Raw genomic sequence first — 22001 nt, forward strand, 5'->3', positions numbered from 1 at the left:
AATCCTCTCCGTTTTTGTATTTTTGTCTGCTTCGTACTCGGCCAGTTCCTTCTGGAGTTGTGGAACATATTTCAAATTATTGCAGCCTAAAATGACTGATTTTGGTTTTGCTGTGAAAATGTATACAAATTTACAAATCCTAGTTCTTTATTACTTATTTGACCCCAATAACCACTTGTCTCTGTGATATACAGTTGAAAATATAATTATTAGCCCCCCTGAATTTTTATATTGCTTGTTTATTTTTTCCCCAATTTCTGTTTAACAGGGAAAAGATTTTTTTTCAACACATTTCTGAACATAATAGTTTAAATAACTCATTTCTAATTACTAATTTATTTTATCTTTACCATGATGGCTGTAAATAATATTTGACTAGATATTTTTCAAGACACTTTAACACAGCTCAAAGTGACATTTAAAGGCTTAACTAGGTTGGTTAGGTTAACTAGACAGGTTAGGGTAATTAGGCAAGTTATTGTATAACAGTGGTTTGTTCTGTAGATTATCTAGAATAAATATAGCTTAAAGGGGCTAATAATTTTGTCCCTAAAATTGTGTTTAAAAAAATAAAAACTGCTTTTATTCTAGCCGAAATAAAACAAATAAGACTTTCTCTAGAAGAAAAAAATATTATCAGACCTGATCTGAAAATTTCCCTGCTCTGTTAAACATCATTTGAAAAATCTTTTAAAAAGAAAGAAGAAAAATTTGAAGTGGGCTAATAATTCTGACTTTAAGTGTATATAAAACAAACAAGAGATAAGGTTTACCTTTTAGCCGTATAAAGCTTACTTTATCATATCTGATACACAAATCAGTCAAATGATCAAAATAAACAAACCTTTATAATTTTTTTCTCGCAAATTATTCTCAAATTTTAGCGATGAAAACAAAAAAAGTTAGCCTTGTTGAAACAGTCTTTGGCTGAATGTGCATTGCAGTAATGTTGATGGATCTAAAATGGGTCACACACTTGAGGAGAAGCACAATGCTCTTCCTTGTCTATGAAAATTCTCGGGATGAACCGTTTCTGTATGGAAAATATTGGTATTTGTTCTATATAAACAATGCAGATGTCACAGAAGAAATTTGAACAGTTTTCATGCCGAAATCCACACCAATTATTAAAACTGCAAGCTCCTTTTGAGCCATTTGCTTGATTTTGCATTAAATAAGTGACCAAACAATCACAAAATTGGGGAGGGATTGCTCAACACAACAGCTGACTATTTTCTCTGTATAGGTCATGGAAATTCTACATTTTAGTCGGATCATTTGACATTTGGCTTAGAGTGGGAACCTTGAAAACTCTTTAAAAGCTGATTTTCATATCCCCTTTTCATTTAGTGCTGTCCAAATTGCATCACTTAGGACAAATAATTTGAGTAGATGAAGAGTTTTTCAAATGTTCTCATCCTTCAGTTCCGGAGAAGTCCATGGAGGCGATAAGTGCTGTCAAGACAAAAGGCACTTCCTCCGATTCGGGCAGCAGCAGTGAGTCCAGCTCCTCAGAAAGTGAAGACTCTGAGACAGGTGAGCCCTGCAGCTCTGTCAAATCTAACTGCATTCACAATGATAAATGATCCGAGAAACTGCAATGCATAAAGAGTCATCTCTTCCCTATCTCAGGGATGGCTTCTAAGCCAAAGAAGAGAGGGAGAGGTGAAGGAAAGAAGGCTCATCACCAGACCACGGCTCCAGGCATGCCTCTGCCGCAGGTCCCCCTTCAACCCCAGACCCCTGCTCTGCAACCCAGCATTCAGCTGAAGCAGCAGCAGCCGCAGCATCCCTCTCCAGCTGCTTACATGCCACCTCCCGTCACGGCTCTGGAGCCCTCGCAGCTCCTGGAAAACCCTTTTGACCCTCTGGCTCACTTCATGCACCTTCCTCACCACGCAAACGACTCGTCCTCTCCTGCTCCACCTCACCTCAACGCTCACCCTCCAGGAGGCCCAGTGTCACCTGAGACGCATCCGTTCCTCAACCAGCACCCCATCCTTCCATCCCCAGGTGAGTGGACAACTGCTGTGTATTACTGCAAGCTACTGTCCAGAACAGGTTTAATGTAGGGCTGCACAATATATCGTTTTAGATCCACTTCAGATGTTGACTATTTTGTATTCAACAATGTTGGGCAAGCTTAACTACATTTCTCAGTACTGTGGCGGTAGCGTCACTACTTTTTAAATTAAAAAGCTTTTCAGTCGTGAAGCTATTATTTTACTCAAGTAGGGCAGTAGCATCCACACAAGTTATATTTACCAATCACGAATCAATAAGTGACAGCACCAACATTCATGAAGCTGTGAAGGCCGGTGTCTAGCCAATGACAGTAAATCCATATGATGGTGAGAATGATGACTTCTACCCTTTTTTACGGTGGCCGACAGCAAACTTTTTGGTGTGTTTACGTCGCCAACCAATTAGGCTAGCACAAGAAATTTGCTTGATGGAAAGATGACTAAAAGAGAGAAGAGAAGATAAATATATATTTATACATGTATACACACACAAACACACACATATATATATATATATATATATATATATATATATATATATATATATATATATATATATATATATATATATATATATATATTTGTGTGTGTGTGTGTGTGTGTGTGTATATACATATTTATATTTATATATATATATATTTATATATATATATATATATATATATATATATATATATATATATATATATATATATGTAGTTACTAATGATACTATGTTGTGTAATTTATTACTGAAGAGGTCTAACTATATATACAATCTAATTTTTATTACTAATTATTTACCTTTACTTTAAATTACTATAGTATTTTAAATGTGGTTAACACCTGGTTTTCTTGGTTTTTCTTTTCAGCATATTATTTGCAGTAAATAACTGAACTGCACATTTATGCCTCATATGTTTCATTAACAGTTTCATTCATCACTAAGATATGATTGACTTGGATTTAAGTTGCTTTTTAAGTTGCAATTTTATTTATTGCTTTACCTCAATACTGTTATGCTGTGTTCACACCAGACACGGAACACGCGGATAAATTGCGCAATTCACGCGTAAATTGTCGCGTGAACATTTGAGTTTACTCGCTTTATTCGCGCATCAAACCCTGCTTCACTTTAAAACAGACGCGGATTCATGTGATGGGCAGGGTTTTTGTTTTCCTCACTTAATTTTGTTTTCCTTACATATATATATTTGCTTGTTAGTTTAGATTAGTGTTGATTTCAAAAGCAATAAATCTGTTTATATAAAACTTGTAGTAACGGTGCTCATAATTGGTGGGTGCGACTAAATTTTGTCTGGTACGCCTACATTTTTAAAGTTGGGAGCACCAACGCTACCAAGCAAAAAAGCCCTGTGTATATATATATAACATATATGGATAGATAGATGGATGTATAAATAGATAGCAGAAATACAAAATATCGCTGTCATTTTTTGCCAATATCATACAGACCTAGTTTGATGCATCATATTTTCTGCTTCATATGTAGAGCAATATGACTTGCTTGTGGTTTTGAGGTTCTATTTTAATACATTCAGAATTATGCAAGTACGTTAAATTAAACTTTAACTCTTCATTTAGCGTTTAGCATTCATTTAGCAGCTACTTTTATCCAAAGCAACTTACAATCGCCTTAAGGCGATTCATTTTAAAGGGACAGTTCACCTAAAAATGAAAACTCTATCATCATTTACTCACTTGTTCAATGCATTATTCAAAATCACTTCTTTTTTGTTTGTGTATTTCTGTTTTAAGTTGGAGTAATATGAAGTGAAATTTCAAGAATTGTTCAAGATTTTTCAGGGGTTATAAACACAAGCAAATAGAAGAGTGAAGCAGACAGTTAAATTTTAATTTACAGTTTATACCGAAGGTCACTGTATTTATTACTAATGCCAAGTCTTAATAAATTTAAGTGAAACAAAAATGTATAGTAATGTGGGAATGTGTTATATATTTTAAATACAATTGGCCATTATTTCTGTTGTTTTCATCCATTGACTTCTATAAGAGGAAAAAAATTACTATGGAAGTCGTTAGGTGCCAGCAATCTGTTCAACAGAAGAAAGAAACTTAAAGGTTTAAACATCATGAGGGGGAAATAAATAAGGGCATATTTGTTTTTGGGTGAACTATCCCTTTAAGAAGGCAAGTGTGAAAAGTAGTTGTGATATGAACATTTTAGGCATTGTTCAATATTGTTTAAGCATTATAAACACAAATAAAGGAATGAAGAGGACATAAGCTGCATTTATTACTAATGCCTTTATTATATGAAGTTTGAATGTTACTTGTTTTGCGCGATCGTCATTCACAACTATTGTTTTTTGTTTGAAACAAATTTTATTTGGTATAATTTTTTTTAGTTATTTACAAAACAAACAAGAAGTAAAAAAGTTAAAGTGCACGCGTTCAGGGCCAAAACAAAACCACAGCCACATGTATTGTCAGATTTTGGCTACTTTTGTCATTATGAATAGTGTTTGTTTATTTATTTATTTATTCGCGTAATTGGCATGGGTTAAATAAAAACTTTACTTGAGCCTACAGCAGCAGCTAACAACAACGTTGATACGCAAATAGTATTCGATCCACTACAAATACACACATATACTTTATTTCATTTATAACACAGCAAACTTGCAGATTTCTGCGCAGGCAGATCATCTTTAAAGCAGAGTATTTGTTCAGTGTTAGATGCAGTCTGTCATTCAATAAATAGAATGAAGCAGTGATTTTTTTTTTAATTCCTTGATTAATTCCAAAAGAGTAACGTCTGATTAAATCAGCTGCTTTGATTGATTTAATGAATCATTTACTTGCTGCTACCTCCTGAACCAGCCAGAAAAAACACACTCCGCAAAAATCAATTACTGTCGTTATGAGAGAAAAAAAATATTTGTCAGCCACACACACTGCTACTTCTGATTGGAAATATCATGCATTTTATTTTATGCAGCATTTTGTGTACCTTTAACTCTAGGGTGTCCAAACTCAGTCCTGAAGGGCCGGTGTCCTGCTGAGTTTAGCTCCAACTTGCTTCAACACACCTGCCTTGAAATTTATGTATGGCTTTTTTACAATTTCAAGAGCCAAGAGAATGGACTTGTGTTCTTGTGAAGACCGTTCTTGTCTGGTCACCTCGGAAGAACGAACTCGGGATACTGTGAGAACACAGAACACGTCCTGCGAGAAATGGGATGCTGCGTTCTACTCTTAATGCGTTTACTTTCGTCGTTTCATTTAGGGAAACTTCTGAGAAGTTTTATCTCTGAACTTTATTAAAAAACATATATATATATATATATATAATGTTGTGCTTCACACCTCCCTTAACCCATCACAATGACTTCTGGGACATCTAGAGCAAGTTTAGTGTTCAAGTCTGCATCACTGCATCCTCGATATCAAGAACACACACATCCGGGAACTTTTTCAGCCGTCCTCCGTTCTCCGGTCTTAGGTTTTTTGAACCAAAAAAAATCATCATAAACCTTATTTTTGAACCTTGGGTTCTTCTGAAATGACGTTGGAGGTTGAGGATGATGTTACACGAACACATGTTGAGAAACAGCTATATCTAGCAGGAGCTTGATTAGCTGGTTCAGGTGTGTTTAATAAGGGTTGGAGCTAAACTTTTCAAGACACCGGCCCTCCAGGACCAAGTTTTGACATCCCTGTTTAACTAAAAGACTGTGGGCTTCTATGACCATTTTTTGTCAAATAAGTTTTATTAAAGAGAACATTTCAGAAACAAAAGGGTTCTCTGTTTTACATGTTGTGTCCAAATATAACATAGGCAAAGGAAAAACACAAAAAAACATAAGGAAAAACAATATGTAAGTCATAATAAGAAATAAAAATTCACCCACATAACAAGCCAAATTGTTTATAAAGGCCTGTTTGAACAACTGAGTTCTAAGCATATTAAAACATTACAGACAACAGACATGATGCATTATTCCACACGGTTTTTATTTCAAGCTAACAGATAAAAAAATGCCAAATTTTGTTAAATTGTTTGAGTTTTCCTTTCTAATAGTATCTAGTTGGCTCCAAATGTAACAGCTGATTTCTCCAAGCCAGTTTACATGCAGGGATTACTTTTTCTTTTTTTCCAATACAGTCTACCATGACCATTTAACTTTGTTTTTTTTCTCTCCTTTCTCTCTTCTCTTGCTCAACAGCCCTGCACAACGCTTTGCCCCAACAGCCTTCACGGCCCAGTAACAGGGCAGCCCCACTACCTCCTAAACCTCTGCAGCAAAGCACGTCCCAACAGCAGCCACCACCCCAGCAGACCCTGGTGCCCCCACAGCAGCTTCAGCCGCAGCAGCAGCAGCCTGCTCCACCCCAGCAGCAGCACCTCCCTCATCACCCGCTACACGCCCCACAGCAGATGCGCCCAAGGCCGCTATCCCCTCCTACGCTCACACCCCAAGGCCTGCTCTCCTCTCAGCCCCCTCAGATGCTGCTGGAGGATGACGAGGAGCCTGTGCCCTCCATGTCCCTGCCCATGTACTTGCAGCACCTACAGCCCAACCGACTACAGGCAACGCCGACATCACTGATGCAGTCGCTGCAGAGCAGGCCTCAGCCGCCAGGACAGCCGTCTCTGCTGCAGTCGGTGCAGGTTCAATCTCACTTGCCCCCTCCGCAGCTTCCCGTTCAGACTCAAGTGCAGCCGCAGCAGCCAGCGCCACACCAGCCCTCGCCACAGCTCTCACAGCACCAGGCCAGACACATGCAGCAGCTCGGCTTCCCTCAAGGCCCGCTGCAGACCGCACAGACGCAGCCCGGTCAACACAAAGTGTCCATGCCCTCCACAAAAGCACAGCAGATCATCCAGCAGCAGCAGGCCACGCAGCATCACTCGCCACGCCAACACAAAGCTGACTCCTACAACTCCGGTAACAACATAACACACACACACATACAATTGAAATCAGAATTATTTGCCCTCCTGTATATATTTTTCTCCCATTTCTGTTAAACGGAAAGAAGATTTTTTTCAGTACATTTCTAAATGTAATCAGAGTTACTATAATTTAATTATCTTCCTTACAATAACATTTGTTTTTAATATTTTTTTTAAGGTTTAAAAAATCTTGGTCTTAAAATGGTCTTAAAAAGGTCTCAAAAAGGCTAAAATTGAACTTAACGGGTCATGTTGAAACCCTGATAATACAGTGCTCGCTCTTTTAAATTCATATTTTTAATAGGAAGCTAAACAATATTATATTTGTGCATATACATTACATTAGTTACTACTGAAGCCAAATCTGGAGCTTATCTAACAAAATAACTTATGATAACGGTCCAAAAAATAGTACAGCCAAATTTATATGTTATAGAAAAATATTAAATACAAATTTAAAAAAGAGAAAAAAAATCAAAAGAAGCAAAAAAAAAAAAAACAACTGAAAAATTAAGTTGAAATTTTGTATGTTTAAATTTTTTTTATTTATTTTTTTTGCCAATATTTTGCTTGAATTTAATTGTAAATCATGAAATTTCTAAATATAATTAATATAAATATTAATTATTTCATAATTATGTTCACTGAGAAACGGATAAATGGGGGGTACTCGATTATGCTGATCACTGTAGTTTTAATAACACATTACTAATAACTAAATTAATTTATCTTTTCCATGATGACAATTCATAATATTTTACTAGATATTTTTTATAATACTAGCACTCAGATTAAAGTGTTGTTTAGGGTGCTTTCACACCTGTAGATCGATTGTTTTGTTCTGAAACAGGGATTCAAATTATTACAATGTTTATTTTTGGTCTTGGTCCTTAATTGGGCTAATTATCGTGACCTTGAAATTAGGGATGTCCCGATCAGGTGTTTTTCACACCTAAGTCTGAGTCATTTGATTTTGAGTGTCTATCAATATAGAAACCCAATCCGATACTTCTGATAAACCCAAGCTGCTTCTGTGTTTTAATTTGCCGGCTATTGACCAATAGCTTTTCTAAAGCATTGATGCCTTGCCGCACACGTTGCTGTTTCCGCACACGTTGCTGTTTCTGTTTCAATTAAGAAAGTGGTCTATCGCTGTGCAACCACATAACTATAAATGTGTTAATAATAATTAATAAATAATTTTTAAAAATATACACATATATATACATATATATATATATATATATATATATATATATATATATATATATATATATATATATATATATATATATATATATATATATATATATATACATACACACACACACACACACACATACATTTAGTTAAGCTATAAAATTTGTAGAAAAAAAACAGTAGATTCCACTTTTTAAATTTTATTTAAAATTTAATTTCAAGAGTTCAGAGCAGGGGACATTTTTTCCCCAAAGACAAAGATAAGGCACGTAACGTGAAGTGGGCTACTTTATTATAGCTTTGGATTAATCTAATTGGTTTGCCAATGATTCTGGATGAGAGGCTAGTTGCGATCAATCATATCACGTGCTTCTTTCGAAAATAGTTTGTCAAACTTTATTTCCTATTTTATTATGTTTGACTATGTTTGGGTCCATAGATGATGCCATTGTCCATCGCGATGGCCAATAGACATCACATTGCTGAGCTGTCATTGTGATACTCCGCCCTACCCTCGTCGCACCAGCAACCCACTTGCGAAAAATACACACTTAGGCCTCGTTTACACTAATATGTCTTAGTTTTAAAATGGCATTTTAGAGCGAAAACGATCCACGTCCACACTGGCATTTTATTTAGCATTTCTGAACAACCCTCCATCCATACTATACCGCTGAAAATGCACAGCCTGTGACCACACACACAGGCATGCACTGCAGCATGCGCGTTCATCTGAGCATATCAGTCAGCGGGTGCTTTGAGCACAAAACTCCAGAGAGCAGTTCACATCGGACAGTTTATCTAGGATGTACCGCTGGATTGTGTCTCATGTTAGTTGTTAAACGTGTTTTTTTTTATTAATCTTGTCTTTATGTAACAACTCTGGTCTGTTGAATCTATCAGGTAACGTGCCACAGCGTCAGTACACGGCTTAAATTTTTCGCTTTCATGCTTGTACTTAGTAATTTTAGTCAAAAATTAATTCACAGCCACCTATGATGACAATGGATTATATGACAATAATCCATCGCGATGTTTCACATTAGTTGTGTTTGATGCCAAATTTGTCGACATTTCCCAAGTCATCACTATAACTGATATCTTCATTTTATGTTTGATTACTTATATAATAAAGTAATAGAGCTCTTCTCTGTCTTTATCTTGTTTTGTGTCTTTACTGTCTTTACCTTGTTTTATTACCACAAATGTAACTCCTTTTCATCTTATGATCTATAGTAAGCTTGTTGCTTAAGCTGCAAATTTAAAGATTCCCCTACACTTCAGCAAACCATTCAGTTCAAGCAGGATTTTTTAATGTAATAAGCGGAATTGTGAGTACTTGCATTTTAACCATGTCTTTATTTCGACAGCACACCTGCGAGATAACCCCTCCCCGCTCATGATGCATTCCCCTCAGATCCCCCAGTATTCTTTAGTCCACCAGTCCCCCTCTCAGGACAAAAAGGTCAGTTCAGTTTGCTTTGTCACAGATTCTTCCCAATGTCCATGCATGGATTCATGATGTGGTGTAACTAGAGCTGTTGCTTTGCTACAGGAACCACAGCGAGGTCCTTCAGCTTTGGGTGGCATTAAAGAAGAAAAGCTGCCCCCGTCACCTGTGATGCGCGGTGAGCCCTTCAGTCCGGCCATGAGACCAGAGTCTCATAAACATCCCGACAGCAAACCCACAATGCCGGGCCACAGCCAACAGAGTGAGTGGAAAGCCTTGAGTTTCACGCAGGACTTTAGTGGTGGTCCTGCTCTGCCTGTTCAGTTTAAGTTTATTTTTATAGCTCTAAAAAAGGTGCACAAATTCTAAAAATTTAATTTTATTATTCACTATTAACTTCAGCTAATTAAATTGTAACTAGTAGCTTTTAACAGGTTATTATATATAACCATTAGGGGTGTGACAAAATGCTTGCTCCACAAGACAAGACAACAAGAGATTGGGTTCACGAGACAAGATTTTTACACCGTTTGTTAGAAATCTTCAAAGATGAATAAAAACTAGAGTTTTATTCTACTGAAAAAAATTAAGCTGCTTTTTTTTTATCCATTAGTAATGAATGTTTTTTTACTTCTGTTTTAATTAATTCTATGTAGTAAAAGAAATGCAAACATTGCTAAATATTTAGCTATAAAATCTAACAAACTCCACCATCATCACCAAACACATGTTATGTGGTCTGGGAAAAGCTAGAGTAGAGTCAGTAGTCTCCAGGAGACTTGTTTATACTGCACTTCAATAATGCGACTTAAATAGAAATACTCCATGTGTCTTAATTCGATTAGTTAACAATGATTATGATTTTCAGCATATCTAAAGCGTTATTTCATGGTTAATGTGTTTGTCATGGCAGCAGTTGTCACACCCTCCCAAACAACCGAGTGACCAATGCGAGTGGCGCACAACAGGTGTGTGCAAAGCACTCTATTTGCGGTTTAAATCTAATCTTGCCTCCAATATTCGATGCTAGTTTTACTCACACTCCACCATGCTAACATCACAACTCATGAGAAAAATTTTCACCTCGATGAGAAATCTCCTCGCGATTTGATCTTGCCAGATCTCGTGACACGAAATAACATCACACCCCTATGAAACAGTTAATTTGCAGTTCTGTAGCGTAAAGGTGATGTCCATGTGTACGTAGTCAATGAAGTGTATTTGAAATCAGAGCTAAGTGCTTATGAATGTATTTCAGGAGCAGATATGAAACCACTTGAAATGTCCCGTCCTGTGATCCGCTCGTCTGAACAGAGCGGCCCGCCTCCTTCCATGCAGGACAAAGAGAAGTTTAAACAGGAGCCCAAGACGCCCTCGGCTCCTAAAAAGGTACAGGTGGGTGAAAGGGACGGTTTAGTATGCTTCACTTTTTATGTATGGCTGGGTGATTTTTTTTAGATCACTTAAAATTGATAAGAATAACTTTTTTTTTTTTAATTATTCTCATTAAGATTAAACATTGTAAACCTGAATATCATAAACCAAAAAAAATATTTCATAAACCACTCGTGTGTCAGTTTATGACAGGGGTCACTAAACTTGTTCCTGGAGGGACGGTGTCCTGCAGATTTTAGCTCCAACCCTAATCAAATACATCTGGACAAGTTAATCAAGGTCTCACTAGGTATACTTGAATCATTCAGGCTGGTGTGTTAAGGCAAGTTGGAGCTAAACCTTGCAGGGACACCGGTCCTCCAGGAACGAGATTGGTGACCCCTGGCTTATGATATCAAAATGTAGTTTTTCTGATAACTGTATGAAAAACAACTGTGAATTGATTTACAACAAATAAATATAAATGCAATGGCAGGGGTTCTCAATTTCAGTCCTGGATGTCCTGCAGATTTTAGTTCCAATCACAATCAGAGACACCTGGGCTAGCTAATCAAGCTTTGAAGTTGAGTTCACACTAGAGATTCAGCATGCAAAATTCTGTCGTACAATGCTACGAAAAGGGGTGGGATTAAACAAGATGATTAGGCATTTAAATAAGTGAGCGATTGGTCCATATTTTTAATTTCTGTCCAGAGAGGTCATGTTTTGATCCTCAATTGATCTCACGCAGTCAAGTGATGCGAATTAGCAGGTCAGAGTTCACAAAGCTTGAACTTTCCAACGCAGCGAACTGCAAAACTGAGGCACGAGCTTGCGTTTCCGGTCTGACGCATTCGCATGTGTATGAATGGAAGTCTATGGGGAGAAAAGCCCAGGACCGAGTTTGAAAAACCCCTGTGCTATAACATAACATAAGTTACTGTAATTATATACCATTGCTTATCTTATAGACGTCTGCATTCAGAAAGTAATAAAACATGATAAATGTAAATGTTTAAATATCTGCAAATCCTTTGAATGTACTGTGCTGCAGTTACTGGTACTACAGTAAATCTACTGAATGGCCTTCTGACTGGATCTTTTCAATTTTTCTTAGGCTGCATTTGCACTGAAGATCTTGATGGTTAATTTCGATTTTTTTTTCTCTTCTTTTTTTTTTGCTGACTTGCTTATATCATTTAAAAAGTGATTGTCTGCTTTTACACAGCACACGGCAAAGACACAATGAGCAGAAAAAAAAAAAAAAGAGCGGGTGCCGACTACCAGCTGATAATTAAAGAGTGTCCTTTTCTCCATTCCTGTATTTAATCTGTTGAGTGTGTAATATTTTAAAAATTCTTTTTGACAAGCTGTTGTTTACTATAGTTTGACAGGCAAGTTCTCATTTTGCCATCTTCTTTTAATCTAGGCACTTTTAAACCTGTAGGCATCTTAACGAAATGTCCGTGGTGTGATTTATGCACGTGACATATGCCACAGTTTTCTGTTCATTTATATTGTTTACATGGCAGATGTTACGCTCTCTCTATTTTTGTCTCGTTAACATGCTTAATTAAGTGTGCTATATGACAATATAAAAGCCTTTTTATTCCTTGTGTATAAGATTTAAGGTTTGCGACTCGCTGAAGTCTGTTCTGAAATGAAAGCGTCATTCACTACGGTTTTCAATGATGCGCAACTTGCATTGACAGGTGAAAATTCGATCTATACGAGACGAGGGTACAGATCCGATTCATATCGGATAAATTTCCACAAATGAATAAGGCCTGAATCTGATCTGAGTATATCAGAATCCATGTGATTTTTTTTTTCCTGCTTACACATACATGGGCCATGTGCGATCTATGCCACATGAGAGAAAAAAATCGTAATTGAGTCACTTGAACCATGCTGTAAATGCAGTCAAAATGTTCAATGTAATGTTTATGCTGTATAAAGGGATAGTTTTCCACTTGTTTCAAGTCTCTTTCTTTTGTTGAACACAAAGGAAGATACTTTGAAGAATGTTGGGGAAAAGCAGCCATTGATAGAATACATTTTTTGGGGGAATTATCTTTTTGTAAAACATAAAGATTGCATTGAACATGATCATTTATCACCCAGCCCTGCTTTTTCATGAATATAGCATCTCTAGGATGATTGTGCTTATTTTTTTAATTTCTTTGTCCCCAGGATGTGAAATTTAAGAACATGGGTTCCTGGGCGAGCCTGGCACAGAAATCCTCCACCACTCCCTCGTCCGGTCTGAAGTCCTCCAGTGACAGCTTCGAGCAGTTTCGGCGTGCTGCCCGAGAGAAGGAAGAGCGAGAGAAAGCCCTCAAGGCCCAAGTCGAGCAAGCTGAGAAAGACCGGCTGCGTAAAGAACAGGAGAAACTTCGGTAAGAGAGCCATTCGGGCAAGTGCTGTTTTAAAGAAAGAAACATATTGGTGCTTGCTCAAACCTTTCTTTTCGAAGCTAGAAAAGTATATTTATATAGCACATTTCATACACAATGCTGATTGAAAGTGCTTCACATAAAGAACACTTCTTTATAAAATGATTTTGGTTTCTCTGAAGGGGTCGAGATGAGGAGGACTCGATTGAGCCGCCTCGACGGCCTCTGGAGGAGCCCCGCAGGCGGCAGGAGCCCCAGCAGGTCCAGCCGCCACCACAGCAGCACCAAACTCAAGCCCAAGCCCAAACCCTAAACCCGGCACAGTCACCCTCGGCCTCGCAGCCGACACAAGCCCCACCACAGTCGCCCGCCTCGTCCCAGAGTGCACTTGACCAGCAGAGGGAGATGGCACGTCGCCGAGAGCAGGAGCGGAGAAGGAGAGAGGCGGTGCGTTAGCTACTGCTGAAAACACTCAATTCTGGTTTATGATAAATGATAGTTGACATTTGGAAGGGGATCAGAAACATCTTGTAGCATAATTTGGAAAAAAATGTCTTAAATTGACTGAAATATTATGTTACAGGTCTTAAATAATTTTAAAGAGTTCTTTATTTTTTCTTTGTCCCTGCAAATTTACCCTATCACTAACCCAGCAGTCATCCAATTACGAACAATACATCACAATAAAACTTACAACAAATGTTAAAGGGGCTGTATGTAGGTTTTTGACTCTTCTAAAGCATAAAATACTGTAATATGTTTGCAGATATCTAAGAATTAAGCCAAGTGAACATAGTTGTTTATCTGAAAAACAATGCTAAAGTCAGAAATACTGCTTTGAAAATGTGCTGAGCATCTGCTTTGTTTTGATCGTTTTACCCGCCCAATGCCAGTTTAGCCATTTTTATTTCAGCACCTCGGGTTGCCTTTTTTAGAAACAGTGCTTTTTATTTATTCAGTCAGGAAGGCTCTTAAGTTTGTCTGTGACTGAAATACGACCTCCATTGGACAGTAGCAGACTCTGAAATGAGACGCAGATTCAGAGTTTCACATGAGGTGGTTAATAATTAGCAAATAATATTAAAATTACCAGCGTGAACATTAGGTGAGCAGGTTACATTGTAACCCTGTGTCCTAACAACACAATACGTGCTGAGATTTGCAGTGATAAGCAATTTGGCTGTTTGCACCAGATGAAACACGACAGAAATTTAAATACAGCCATTTAGAAGCAAAGTGTGGTGCACTTACTCACAAAATAGTAAGGTTCATAATCTTATTGATACATATTAAACCTCTTTAACATTATTAAATGTAGATGCTGAATCACTGATATGTGTTGGCTTGCACTGAGTCACAGTTTTAAAGTTCAATTTCAAACGGTTTGTTTTATTTTCAAGATCTGAGGTGAACTATCTGCTTCTGCTTTTAGTATTTGGAAATCAATGTCTTGTAAAATGGCATTCAAACTCACATAGTTAGCATTTAACACTGAATAAAGCACATGAGGTGTACCCGAGGTGATTATAGTTAGTTTTCTGTTGTTCAGCTGTAAGAAATTGAAGCTGTTTCTAAAATATACGTTTCAGGTGTTTGTTGGAACAAAAACTCCTTTTAATATGAAAAATATTATGAAAAATTCTTTCTATCGCATGTCGTTGCTTTTTTTTTTAGAACACGCTTTAACCCGCCTTTAGGCTTAGTAGTCAGGCACACTGCTGTTGGTGTTGGCAATCTGGCAACCTGCCCTTGCCTGAGTTTTGAACCACCTAGAGCAGGGGTGCTCAACCCTGTTCCTGGAGATCTACCTCCTGCAGATTTCAGATGCAACCCTTATCAAACACACCTGTTTGTAATTATCAAGTGCTGTTCAGGTCCTAATTAATTGGTTCAGGTGTGTTTGATCGGGGTTGGAGCTAAACTCTGTAGAAAGGTAGATCTCCAGGAACAGGGTTTTGAGCACCCCTGACCTAGAGCCACCTGTTTTGAATACCTAGTTGAACCAGTAGGTGTCAAACTAACATACTGCACCTTTAAATTTATTAACAGCATTTTATTAAAGTCAGTGTATACAACTAGAATTTGCTTGTATTGACACAATAAAATAAATGGCTTAGAAATAAACTAATTTAGGTTTTTTTTTTTTGAAGAGGACAACTAAAAGTCTTTTCCACTGCCATAAGAAAAAAATGCTTAGGAATGCTTTAGCTCTGCATAAGTCTGAAATTTGATTTATAATGTTCTTGTAAAAGGGCTTAACTTTTGTCCGCAGGTTTCACCAAGTCAAATTTAAGACAACTTTAAAAGGTTTTGATTCACTTCTTTAAATAAATATAGATGAGCAACATTTCACAATGCATGATGGGAAATGAATTTTTTTATTGCACACCAATACCCAATTTAATACTGAATATTATTGGTTTATAGTGCTGAAAATTATAGTATAAGTTTAATATATGTGCTTAAAGTGCATCTGCTCACAGAAAAAGTAATATCCTCTGGAGTAACAAGCCAACAGTGCATTTCTGCATAGTATACTTGTTCCTGCTGCTTTTAACAGGGCTACTGTGCTGTCATGGCAACACTGGTAAAATTCTAATTCTAAAATTCTATTTAAATTTTACAGTTTATAAAATGTGTTTAATTAAAATCCGAAATCAAACAAAAAAACTCTCAGGGGTAGCTTAATTAATGTGCTGGTGTTCTTTGGGTTCAAGTTCAAGTCACTGGAAAAATGTGGAATAAAATATTAAAAAGCCTTTATTGACATATCTATTCCTTAAAACTGAATCTAAACGGTTTGGCAAACACTTCATCAGGGTAACGAGTTCAGGTGCGTTTGTATTCTAATGCTATTCTAATGAGTCATGAGACCATAGTGTTTAAAAGAAACTCCAGATGCACGTGATCTCTGTAACCCTAATGAAGGCAAGTTTTTTGTGAAACGTGTAGGTGCAGTTTTAAGAAATAGCCATGTCAATAAAGTCTTTTTGATATTTTTCCACGTTTTTGGAGTGCCTTGGACTTATATTTGCTGTATATTTTGTTTTTTTAATCTATTAACCCTTTAAGACCTAGAGGTATTTTGTGAGCACCTAATGGGCCTATATTATTATTATTATTTTTAAAGCAGTTTTATTTTTACTTTAGCAGTCAGCCTCAAGTGTCATATATTATTTTAAACAGGAGAACCTAAAGCTTCAATCTGTATCATTTAAAGGTCCAGTCTAAAACTTTTTTTATTCCAGAATTTTAAGATAATCAGTTTTTAAAAAAGTAGCATTTTCCAGTTATTACAAACAAAACCCCATGAAGTTTTTTTTTCTTTACAAATACACACTATGATGTTTTATACTTCCAAAATAAATTTTGTCTACATCCACCTTTCCCTGAGCAAGTTATAGCAATTTATTTCAATGTTATTCCAAGGCGTTTTTCAGTGGGAAATACTAGTGCATTTATTTACTGACAATGTATTTCCCCAAAAATTGTGGGAATGAACTAAACAAAGATTGTTACAAAATAACAGAACACTTAAGCAAGTTTGACTTTTTCCAAATAATATATTTCCAGTTAACATAAACAACACCACTTACAATGAACAAATAAAAAATAAGAAAATAGTAAATAATGTGTCAAAGTCCAAATAAACATGGTGCAAATCCTCAGTAAAAAAAAGATATAAATATTTGCTTTACTATAAATAGTTACATAACTAAACTAGATTCAATATGAACCATCCTTAGGTTTTATGTGCCAGCATGGATATGGTGTTGACCCTGCTGCTTATCAACTTTTGCGTTGCAGACAAACAGCCGCACCGTCATTTGCGTCCTTTGAAAACAGCAAGACCAGCACTTCGTCTTTGCTGTGTCACTGTTTTGTGCTGTTGTGCATGCAAAGCTACTTAGTATGAGAATTATTTCATGCAAAACTTTTTTTTGTTTGTTTTATTTAGCCGTGCGTAAATGTACAGCCTATTTCTCCTTTCGGGTTGTTCAAAAAGCTGATTGCTGGTTCACAAAGCGAAACCTATGCTTATTGGTTGAGAGAGAGCGAGTTTGAACCAATCTGGGCATGGAGGAGGGACAATGCGTCAATGCATCATGTCTGGTTTTTTCCGGAGACATAAGCCACGAGTGTTTCTTTGTCAAATCAGCCTCGTCAAAATGTGATGACGTAACCACACTGATTCCGGAGCCTCCGAAGGTCCATGAATATAATATTTTACAGTAATGGAAAGCTGAGACTCTCTTTAATTACAATACTTATTGTTAGCTGCGGGCGGCTGTTTTGGTCTTTAAGAGTTAAGTTATTGAATTACTTTTTTTAAATCGTACAAAATTACTTTTTATTATTTAATAAAAGAATTATTCATTATTATTAGAAAGCATTTTTTGGCTCTTTTTTTTTTTTTTTGGGGTGCATCCATATTACCTTTCACAAGTTTGTCATCAGTGTTTTTTAAAATAGTCTCCTAAAAAGCTGAGCTTATCCAATCAAAAATACAGTATATGCAGTAATATTACAAAAAAATCACAATTTAAAACCATTTTTCCAATGACAAATGAAGCTAAATGTTCAAATTTCCCCAAATTCCCCAAGATGTATCAGTATAAACTTATCATATGTGTCTGTGTGTCTATGTCTCTGTGTGTGTCCAATATTGATCGGTGTTTTCTCCGCCTCTGCAGATGGCAGCTACTATCGACATGAATTTCCAAAGCGATTTGATGGCGATCTTTGAGGAGAACTTGTTCTGAAGTGCGAGAGGACGAGACAAACTGCGAAACGGCTCTACACGGACAGAACGAACTCAAAAAAGCAGTAAGGGAAAAAAGACCCCATCCGACCACCCGAAACACTGAAGAGGCGATGGATTCGCTGAGGCCCCGAGAGAGAGAAACCAGGCTCCGGCTCTCCTTTTGCCTTAGCCGAATGAGGGACCCTCACACATGGGCGGCTGCGCCTCTCCGGCTTTTCCTCCTGGATTCGCCATTGTGACCCTCCCGGGAAAAAGAGAGGACTCTTGTGTGACTCTTACTTCAGAATATGGGAGCAATGGACAATGCGATCGGTTGAGGAATACCCAAACGACAACAATGATATGTACTGGTTCTCTGTAGTACGGCATCCATCGACTGCCAGATGTCTGTGGGGGATTAGAAAACCTCTCTGTTTCCTGTTTGATTTGCTTTCCCTCCCATCGTTTCGTTTTCGCTATGTATCCCCCATTTTTTCTTTCGTGAGGCAAATGGCAGGATGGGTTCGGGGCACTTAAGATGATCTTCCTCAGGAGAGGAGATCCAGCTGGCCTTACACCACAACACAAACAATACTCTCACCAGGGGCTGTGACAAAAATGACTAAACATGGTGTGTGTTTCACACTGTTATCATGTGCAGATTTTTCATTATGTAGGATCTACTGTACAAAAGGTATTTTCTTAATTACTGTTTTGGTTGGTTGTGTTTGTTTTTTTGTTTTTCTTTTCTTTTTTCGTTTGTTTTTGTTTTGTTTTTTTAAGGTTTTTAACTCTCTTACCAACACCTTACCCTCTGATGTCTATGCCAAACACCCATATCCTTTTACGCTGATAGCCGAGACCCGAAACGCTTCACTTAACATGTCTTTCTAAATATATAAATATATTTTCTTGTTCTCCCCACTCGTCATTTAAAAGTTTAGCTAGCCTTGTAGAAAATAAACCCTAATATATGCATTATTCTGACAAGTGTTAATCGAGGACGAAGATGTACTTTTCATCGCTCATCGTTTTCACCTGGCGAGGGGATCCTCGAGCCTGTAAGCGCGGTTTCTGAGCATCGTTTAATTTGAATATAATTTAAAGAAAGCCAGAACTATTTTAAGTGTATTATACGTATAGAAGGAAAACATGCAACTCTGTGTGATGCATCGGAGAGCGTCACGAACGGAGCTTTCAGCTGGTTACTGCATGACTCCTCTTTTTCTTTTCACAGATCATTTATTACAACTGCACAGACAAACCGAGAGAGAGAAAACGATGTTCGCTGTGCTAGATATAACGACAAAAACTCGTCAACGACAAAAAAAAAAAAAAAATCAAACCATTCTGATTTATCATTGTTCTTGTTCGATTATAGTGGATGTGTTCTAATTCTGTTATTTGACTCAGCAAGGGGGGCGGGGGGCACAATTCGAGACCTTGGCGGGTCCTCTGAGTTTTCTCTTATAGTGTTTTCTCCAGTGCCTGTATTGTATTGCGATTCTAGTTGGCATATATTACGTTTGGGGTGGGGCGGGGGCGGGGCGCGGTCAATAAGCGGAGTGGGGGGGTGGTTTGGGGGACCGAGAGAGCTTGTGTTTAAAAGACAAAAAAAGGAAAGTAAACGTTTTATATTTTACCCATTTACAATATTCAGGTTTAAATCTAGTTTTAGCTGGACTTCTTAAGTATACACCGAACAACTAGTTTTTCCTTTTCTCAAAACTGCTAAGAGGATGTTCGATTATCATCATCATCATCACTGCGTGACTGTGTGTGTGAGTGCATGTGTGTGTGTGTCCTTGGTTTATGTGGCTGGGGAAGGGTGGTTTTACCCGGAGGTTTCAATCGCAAAAACACTTCATTTAAACCATGATGTTGCTTTGCAGATTCATTTTTTTTTTTCATCATCGTTGTTGTTGTTGTTGTTTCTTCCTCATGAAGTCCACTTATATAGCTCTCTTTTACTTTGGTTAATTTGGTCTGTAAAAGTTCAAAGAAGAGAAACACTTCATTCCTGCGAGCCTTTAAATGTATTTTCTTTTCCATGGTAACAGTTGGACATTATGTGCCATAGATTTCGGATTCTCCGGAGAATGTGCTGACCTGCAGCTCAGCAGAGAGTTTGCTTTATTCAGGTATTTTGTTATTTTCTTTTCTTTTGTTTTGTTTTTTGGTTTTTATTAATATTATTATTTTTTTTTTGTTCAGTTTTTTTGGGGGTTTGTTTAACATTTTCCTCGATTACTGTTTTGGTATGTGCGTGGGCTATCGAGGTCAATGGTTCAATCTGTTATGATCATGAAATAAACTCATCTCTTTTATAGAAAATTAAAATGAAAGAAAAAAAAAATGAGCCCGTCTCGTTTATAATTTATCCGCTTTAAACACGCTCCACCTGTTATTGTGTTTTCAGATTGGTTTGACGTGTTGGAAATAGATGAGATGTGTGCTTTCATAAGCGATATTGCTCATTAAAGAGGTTGTGGTACTGTTCGGCACCTTATTAAAGCTCAGGGGGGAACATTGGCCACCAAAGGACGTTGCATCATATTTCACACAAAGTCAAGATTTAGTTTTTCACTGAGAAGGCAGCTGGTTTTTTATGACAAATTCAGTTTCTGTGGTTCATGTGTGCTTTTTTCATTATAGGACCTTGAGCTCTGCTCCAACTTCAGATGATTACAAGTGATCAAAGTTATTTTTTGACCAAGTAGTGTAAATCTAGATGGATGGATGGATGGATATAGATAGATGAATGAATAGATGGATAGATAGATAGATAGATAGAGAGAGAGAGAGAGAGAGAGAGAGGGAGGGATGGATGGATTGATGGATGGATAGGTGGTTTGATAGATAATTAGATGGTATGATAGATAAATAGAAGGATGGATGGACAGATGGATGATTGGATGGATGATTGGATGGGTGGATAGGTGGAAGATAGATAGATAGATAGATAGATAGATAGATAGATAGATAGATAGATAGATAGATAGATAGATAGATAGATAGATAGATAGATAGATAGATAGATAGATAGATGGATGCATGGATGGATGGATAGGTGGATGGGTGAATAAATGCATGGATGGATGGATATATGTATGATTGGTTGGATCGATTGATCGATAAATGGAAAGGTGGTGGATTGATGAATGGATAAATGTATGATTAGATGGATGGGTGGATTTATGATTAATTGGATGGATCGATTGATAAATGGATAGGTGGATGGATAAATGGATGGATGGATGGATGGATGGACAGATAGTTGGATGATAGATAGATAGATAGATAGATAGATAGATAGATAGATAGATAGATAGATAGATAGATAGATAGATAGATAGATAGATAGATGGATGGATGGATGGATCATTTGATGAATAGACAGGTGGATGGTTAAATTGATGCATGGATGGATGGATGGATGGATGGGTGGATGATACATGGATGGATCGATAGATGGAAAGGTGGATGGATGATTGATAGATGTATGATTGGATGGATGATTGGATGGGTGGATGGTTAAGTTGATGCATGAATGGACGGATGATTGGATGGATGGATCGGTGGATGATACATGGATGGATGGATGATAGATGGATACATGGATGGATAAATAGATGGGTGGATCAGTAATTTCTCTTGATAATGGTGCCAGTTAAAGTATTTGTTTTCCTATTACTGCATGCATTAAGATTTATTTAAATAACAAAAACTGAAAAAATAGAATAAAAACAAAACTGCAGAGTGAATTTTCAACATGTGAAGTTTCCAGAAGAGATCAAAGACCTGTAATGCACAAAGACTAAAAATAATTACAGAAAATGTGTAAAAACAGCTATTTGACACATCTTAGCATAAAATAAAAACATTGTGAGTT

At 37.1% G+C, this 22001-nt stretch overlaps 1 protein-coding gene across 6 annotated transcripts in view; it reads left to right on the forward strand.

Moving 5' to 3' along the window:
* The window catches only part of brd4 (bromodomain containing 4), a 111563-nt gene extending 91428 nt beyond the window's left edge, over positions 1-20135 (forward strand). For 3 of the 6 annotated variants that reach the window (XM_068217462.2, XM_073943218.1, XM_073943211.1), the window contains 9 exons: positions 1426-1536; positions 1633-2013; positions 6215-6937; positions 9516-9610; positions 9701-9857; positions 10854-10984; positions 13163-13368; positions 13548-13812; positions 18060-20135. In XM_068217462.2, coding sequence (XP_068073563.2) covers positions 1426-1536; positions 1633-2013; positions 6215-6937; positions 9516-9610; positions 9701-9857; positions 10854-10984; positions 13163-13368; positions 13548-13812; positions 18060-18128 — 2138 coding nt within the window. In that variant the 3' untranslated portion in view covers positions 18129-20135. 6 annotated transcript variants of the gene reach the window in all.
* The last annotated feature ends 1866 nt before the right edge of the window (positions 20136-22001 follow it).

Source organism: Danio rerio, chromosome 3 (genome assembly GCF_049306965.1).
Source record: "Danio rerio strain Tuebingen ecotype United States chromosome 3, GRCz12tu, whole genome shotgun sequence".
Classification (NCBI taxonomy): Eukaryota; Metazoa; Chordata; class Actinopteri; order Cypriniformes; family Danionidae; genus Danio; species Danio rerio.